The sequence below is a fragment of the Branchiostoma belcheri genome, unplaced genomic scaffold (genome assembly GCF_001625305.1).
Source record: "Branchiostoma belcheri isolate BF01 breed outbred unplaced genomic scaffold, Haploidv18h27 scaffold35, whole genome shotgun sequence".
Lineage (NCBI taxonomy): Eukaryota > Metazoa > Chordata > Leptocardii > Amphioxiformes > Branchiostomatidae > Branchiostoma > Branchiostoma belcheri.
Genome location: NW_017803965.1, coordinates 469,254 through 476,235, shown reverse-complemented (window position 1 = coordinate 476,235; position 6,982 = coordinate 469,254). Strand labels below are relative to the sequence as shown.

At 39.5% G+C, this 6,982-nt stretch overlaps 2 protein-coding genes across 5 annotated transcripts in view; one reads left to right on the top strand and one right to left on the bottom strand.

The window, feature by feature from the left end:
• The window catches only part of LOC109475850 (myosin, essential light chain), a 10,741-nt gene extending 10,070 nt beyond the window's left edge, over positions 1-671 (bottom strand). For all 4 annotated transcript variants that reach the window (XR_002140575.1, XM_019776654.1, XM_019776653.1 and 1 more), the window contains exons 1-2: positions 574-671; positions 4-31 (exon numbers count right to left, since the gene is read on the bottom strand). Coding sequence is in view for 3 of the 4 variants with exons in the window: in XM_019776654.1 (XP_019632213.1) it covers positions 4-31; positions 574-576 (31 nt within the window). In the remaining variant the exon portion in view is untranslated. The remainder of the gene's footprint in view (positions 1-3; positions 32-573) is intronic.
• A 2,560-nt stretch (positions 672-3,231) lies between these two features.
• LOC109475865 (myosin light polypeptide 6-like) overlaps positions 3,232-6,982 on the top strand; it is an 8,882-nt gene continuing 5,131 nt past the window's right edge. Inside the window, 6 exon segments of the mRNA XM_019776670.1 lie at positions 3,232-3,311; positions 3,417-3,444; positions 5,654-5,791; positions 6,655-6,671; positions 6,673-6,741; positions 6,743-6,827. Of these exon segments, the coding sequence (XP_019632229.1) occupies positions 3,309-3,311; positions 3,417-3,444; positions 5,654-5,791; positions 6,655-6,671; positions 6,673-6,741; positions 6,743-6,827 (340 nt within the window). The 5' untranslated portion in view covers positions 3,232-3,308.

Genomic DNA, 6,982 nt, shown 5'->3' with positions numbered 1-6,982 from the left:
CACCATCAATCATAGACTGCTCGATTTCCGCTGGGAAGGTGAAGAAGAAAAAAGAAATATATGTATTAGAAGATCAGGAAGTTATCATTAATCTTTATCTTTATTAAGAGATGCTATTAGAATTATAAGGCGGCATGTAGTAATTAAATGTATATCTCACATACCAATGTGTTAAGTTACAGGTTAGGTTAGGGGGTGTTGCCGTCCTGTCAGGTTCATACTTTGACAATTTCCTGCGCAGCGTCGCAGCTTCGCTTAACGTAACAAAAACAGTAGAATCATGCAACGAACTAGCTGCAGGCACGACTGTTTGGTGTGTTCAATATACACAGTTTGTCATGGGAGATTAGATACGAAGTAAAACTTTATCTGTTCAAACATGGAAAAAGAGCGGTACCAGCTGCAAAGTTCTATCTGTCAGCTTAAAAGCGTTTCGAGTTCCATTCGCTTAGCCCTAAGCTCCCCCTGTTTTCGAGCTAGCACTTTGAGCGTGTCCAATACTTAACGGTCCACAAGGCTACATCAACAAAGAAAGTGTGGGCTGATGCCTGAGGTAAGTTGTGTGTCACATACCATGGCGATGTCCTATGTGAGTCTTCGCCTCCAGCAGCTTAGTGTCCAACGCCAGGAGAGAGTGGGCTGTGAAAGTTCGGGTGACACCCCGCCACTTTTTATACCCTACGTCACGTGATGATCACGTGATCAAGAACTTGGAATTTTTCCGGATCACGTGATCGATAAGCCATGGCATTCCTTGGGTCACGTGACAGATATGGTTGTAAAGGGTGCTGCTGATTCAGGGCAGTCTGCCAATCACAGCCACTATTACGGGGGCCTACAGTAAGGGAGCCAAACGGTTGAGCCAAGCAGCTTCTTGTTTTAGACACAACGGACTGGGAAATTCCGCGGGTGCCAACGGCGAAGGATATTTTTATTCCACAGTAGCTAGCATGACCTGTAGGCAATATAGCGGACGTATTGATATTGGGTTCAATCTTCAATGTATATTTGTGCCATAGCTGACTGTGAAATATAGTCACCAGTTAGACAATTATAACAGGACTTGTCTAGAGTTGTATTACATGTGCAAGCTATATTTTGTGACGTGAAGTTTTATTCTACATTTTGTGCAAAGCAATATGTTAAAGAGCCTCTAACCTATTTTTCATGAATTGCCATTTTTATATTTTTTTCTCTCTAGAATATTCCATGTGTAATAAATGGTTAAAAATTTTAACTGTTGAATATCAACTAACTACACGTGGCTGCCTATATCTAATTGGCTTCAAGGCTACTGACCTACAATGAATGACCAAAAGTTAATTTGGTCATTATATCAATTAATCTACTGCAATGACAAAATGCCCATGTTTGATCATCATATATAGAGGGGTCGAATAGAAGTGATCAAATTTCTGCAAAGCGTGACAACTAACAACAACATCGTCTGAAGCAGCCGCGACGGGACTTTGCAGTTAACAGAAGCAAAATATCGCCATTTGAAAAAAAAAAGACGTTAATATGGAAATAATGTATTTGAACCTCTAACGATGCAGCATTTTACTATTTTTTCGTCACGTTTCATAAGAATAAAAATTCCTGCATCTGGATTCCAATAATTCCCAATGGTTGTTCACGATGCTGACTTATATTAGGCAACAATGTCTTCCCTTTACCAACTTAGTTCTAGTTTCTTTTGAAAATTTAAAAACTCGAACCTTCTGAAATGGCCTTTCCTGCGTTTATGAGAGGATTTCAAATAAAAAAAATCAGGGACACTCAAGTAAATATTTGGGACAGTATTTTATTGAATGAAAAGAAAAAAAACGGACCTCACTGACCACCCGCCAACCACCCTGGCTACCTTTACCAGTTAAGTTATCACAAATGAATGAACTAAACGGCGGCCAGCGGTGTCTGGCGGCGGTGAAAACACAACATCATCAACACAACTTTGCCTTCGGATCGACCGATGTAAACATTCCATCTCTGCGTGCAATGTCAGATAATTATGGAAATGAAGAATATAGCATAGGCAAGGGGGAGATATTGCTTGGATCACAATGCTAACATCGACACATCAAAAACGTTCTCTGTCAAATCTCTCATGACACTACGCCAGCAAAGACTGCCAAAGTAGCTGAGGTTGACATAGAGGCGACACGCTTTCAGCTGTTCTATGTTTACAGAGTGCTATCAGCTGTCGGCTAGCGACAGGACTTTCACCCCATTCGGGAAAATGCCGTGTTTCGTCAAGTTTAAGGCCACAGCAAGTAATTTTTATGGATGACATCAGCGCGCTCATAAATTTTCGCCTACATTTGGAAAAAAAAAACAAGAATTGTTTTTTTGCCCTCTGACAATGGTCAACGTTCGTGCCGAAAATGTCTATTGCCATGCCGGAACGTGGATGGCAGATAAATTTGAAGAGAAGAGATAAGGCTCTGATATAATGTTTTGCCTTTTACTTTGATGCTGTGATTTGATTTTGATTTTATTCCTTTTACACTTATATGTGATGTTCCCACTGAATCAAAAACAAAAACTTTCAAAAATTTTTCAAAATGCAGAGTTGTTTCAGTGACAAATGGATTTTGTTGAAGTAAACAGTATTAGCACAATGTATGCATCATTTCTTGGTTTAATAAGATTTAATTTGCAATCATATCAGTCAAAATTTGAAAATTAATTAATTTTTTTGGCCCGCCTTGTTTTTTTCTCGCGCTATCGCATTAGATTTGGAGTCTGCGGACGATGTCATCCATAAAATTTACTTTCTGCGGCCTAACTAACAATGTGGCTGCCAATGGAACGCTAATCTGTCAGGTCATTCCCTATTAGTATTCTTGATATGCGGACTGTTTTAGTTAAAACGCAAAAGAAAATGGCAAGAAGTGAAAGCAAGGCAAAAGATATGATCGGCAAGACGTTTTTGAAAGAAAACAGGCCTTTTATCTGCTATATAGTTAACTGGTGTCCAATCATCTTTTGTAGCGCGCTAGCGACATGAAAGCTAGCTAGTCCCCGAGTAACAAACACACAATTCAGTAAAGCACAGTGCAAATTTTACCATATACATTGTTTTCTAGCTGCCAGTTTGTTGTGTAGAATGTAAATGTGAGCAATTCACTTCCCATCTCTTTCGTGTACATGCATGGATCATCTATGTCCCTGATAATGTGTACTTCATATGAGAATCGCTAGATGTCACTCTTACTTGAGTTTCGACTTCCCCTTTGACCCCTCCTATCCCGTCAACCTTTACTACGTACTTCCGTTCTGACACCGCCCAGACAGCAGCAGACAAGATGGTAAGGCCCTTAAAACACCTTAAAATACATCGATTTTTGAAGATCCAAATCCCATCTTGTGATTATCCTTTTACTTACGACATTTTTGTTTGACTCCCTTTCCAGTCTTACTTTTCGGAGGAGCAGATTTCAGGTGAGAAACCGTTTTTGTTTCCGGCAAAATTTGGAACGATCGTTTCTGTCTGTCAACCTAACTGTACAAGCTGAATGCTAACTTTTATATCGATCCAGCCATACACCGAAAATTATAAAACATCATTGACTTTACTTAAAGACTAAAAGGTTTATAGATCAAATTTTCAGTGCCGTAGACGGTTACAGTTCTCCTTATTTGAACACGGGAGTTTGTATCTTGTGAGCCGGCCAAAAAATTTAGGCGGGCCCCAAGGCCTTGGTACAAGACAGCGTAACGTTACATTTTCAAACTCTTAGATCCTAACATTTAATCAAGCACTAGTTTAGATTTTCTGCAAGAACTGTATTTCCAAATTAATATCACATAAATGCAGGATCGTGTATGCATCATATGAAATTATAACCCCCCTAAAAGGCTGTAGGAATGGTACAACCTGTGGTGACGTCATACGCTGTACAATATCCAGGTATTTGGCAGACTGGTTTCCTATGACCTCAGTTTGCACTCCTTACCTTATATGGCTAAGGAATGTTTAAGGGTGTACACAAGACTTCCCCCAGTTTGTGTACCCTCAACGATGGAGAATTTAGATGTGCCTTTAGTATATACCAACTGTTTTACACCGATACAATGTGCAAATACTACATACTGTATATGAATCTTGAAGTTGTTTCTTTTCAAATGTATTGTACTGTATAGGATTTGATTGAAGGCAAACGTTGGGACTGAGGAAAGTGAATACGATAACCATGCAGGAATTGTAAGCGTAAACAAGGATTGGTGTCCTAGACACACTTGTGCAAACGCCAGTGTTGAATGCATGCTGTTTTCTGAATTCCTTGATGTGGAAATTTTGCAATACATGTAACGTTATATGAGTCATAGGATTTTGATTATGAAAATGTGCATGTATCCTGCCTTTGGTATTGTAGAGAGGTACCATTTAGCATCACAATTCATAGTTAGCACAGCAAAATTTCAAAAATCCCTCAAAAGAAGAAGATTGGAATAGAAGAAAAGTTGTATTTAAAGTTAGTATTTTACCTTTTGTCTTGTAGTACGGTAGTTTTCTTGCCACAGCAGGCTTTGTGGTTGTGGGCTTGAAAGATATCTTGGATATTTTGATGAGATCAAACTGTCCATGAATGCATTAGGCCTAGGAAAAAAGATAATCCCTACCTACCAACCCTAAATTTTTTCAGGACTGAAACAGGAAACAACAGTTTTTTTCCATGGCCTAATATGATCAGAAGGGTAGTGGGACAGGGTGTATAATCAGATGAGTGCTTGGCTTCATATCATGCATTACAATTTACTCCCAATATAACTCCCACAAGGGGTATAATGTTTTTCTTGATTGAGTCATCGTAAAATCATTAGTAATTCAAGCACATGATACAGGGGTAAAAAATCTCATGGTAACCTTAGAAGTGAAGATGTCTCCCACTCTCCCCACATGTTGTCCCAAGATAGAGAACACCATATTAATTTTTCATGTCATGAAAAAAGGATCAAATCTTAATTGAATATTCCACTCAGAGTCTCATCAGCTCTTGTTAGGTGTCTGGTTCTCTCTTTTTATCCTTGTTGAGTTGAATTTAAAAATATACTGTTATATACAAAATATTACATGTACTAGTATGAGAATACATTCAGTGGGTATATGATCAGTTTATCTGGAAGAGATAGCTGGAACAATTTTTCAGGATTCCTTGCTCTTTCATGATTGAGGAAATTCCCTTAAAAATAAAAGATCAGTGACACTTTTCCTCAGAAAGAATTTAATTCTTGCAGTGTCAAACTAAATATTGCATTCTATTGAATGCCAGCTGGAACATATGTATTAGATTAGCCTTGACACTTAAAAGGTTAAGGGCTGTGGTGTGTCTGGAGTTATTTGAACACAGTAGAGATGTGTTCTAAACAGTGTCCGTCTTTCGTCGTTTGACAGAATTTTGTAGCTCGTGATGGACAAAAATTTCGCCCAAAATTTTGACAAAAATCTGCCATCTTTGACTGTAAAAAAATTGGTGTGTAAAAAAAAAACAATTCAGGCTGGCTTAAACTCTGCAGTATAGAGTCACAGGAAGTGAAGGGACATGTCCCTGCAGACTGACAGGAAGATCAAATTGGCGGTCAAATAAGAAGAATTGTAAATAATTCACAGAGGTGTGAGATCTTTGATTTCTTGTTTTTGTTTGCGCAGAGTTCCAGGAGGCCTTCTCCCTGTTTGACAAGAGAGGGGACGGGAAGATTGACAAGGGACAGCTGGCCGAGGTGCTACGGTCTCTGGGTCAAAACCCAACCAACGCTGAGGTCAAGAAGGTGTCGGCGGAGTTCAGAGGTGAGGGTTCAAATTGAGACAAATCCATTCGCCAGTTGCACATTCCCAGGATCCTTTGCGCACAGGGTAGGTCACGTGGGTGTGACGACATGCACAGGGTGGGGAAAATTTTGCGGCAGTGCGATTTTACGACAGTTTACGACAGTTTTACTCGTTTTTTAAATTGTTTTAGCGCCATCGAAGAATGTGCAACTAGCGGCTCACGCGTCACGGTCGAAAAAACAACAACATCACTTGAACACAAATAAAACAAGCTGTATTATAGAATGTTTGATTTACATATGGGTTTTTTAGATGTAATCAAATAGTATACGTTATTTTCTATGAGTAGTGCACTTACCGACTTGCTGCGATAACAGGCCATCTTGTTTACCAATTCGTGTTTCGCGCGCTAACCGAAACTGTCTTAAACTGTCGTAAAATCGCACTGCCGCAAAATTTTCCCCACCCTGTGCGTGTCGTCACACCCACGTGACCTACCCTGTGCGCAAAGGATCCTGGGAATGTGCAACTGGCGAATAGTTTTGAACTTCAATCTTGTAGTTATTATCATTGACAAAACTTGTATTTCAGTTCTGGTTTTTGTAGTCACTTCTCTGCTGTGAATTCAATTTACTGCAAACTGTTACTGACTATGGTTTGAATTTCCAACATTGACATCAAAAACTATAAGTGCCCTCATGCATGTTTTACTTTGTTAAACTATATTGTATAAGTTGGATCACTACAAAAGAGATCCCCAAAGTCTAAAAAAAAGAAAGAAAAAAAAAATCTCTACCTACCAACCCTAATTTTTCAAACTGAAACAGGAAACATAACCTTTTTCTCCTAGGACTAATTTTGTTTATAAATCCCCTCCATAGATAACTCCAGGATCAGTTTTTGAGGAATTTCTGCCCATCCTCGAGGCCTTTGCCAAGCACTCCAAGGAGGCGGGGTCCTTCGAGGACTTTTGTGGAAGGTCTGAAGGTGTTTGACAAGGATGGCAACGGTCTGATAGTGGGTGCTGAACTGCGGCATGTCCTCACAACACTGGGTAAGACACACCTGCATGAAACCCGTAATGTATTGTGCATAGTGATGCATACCTAAACCCCAATTTTAGGTTCAGGTCCGGATTCAAGTCCAGAGGTTTAGGTTCAGGTCCGGACTTGTAAGTCCGGACCTAAACCCATGGCATATACAAAATTG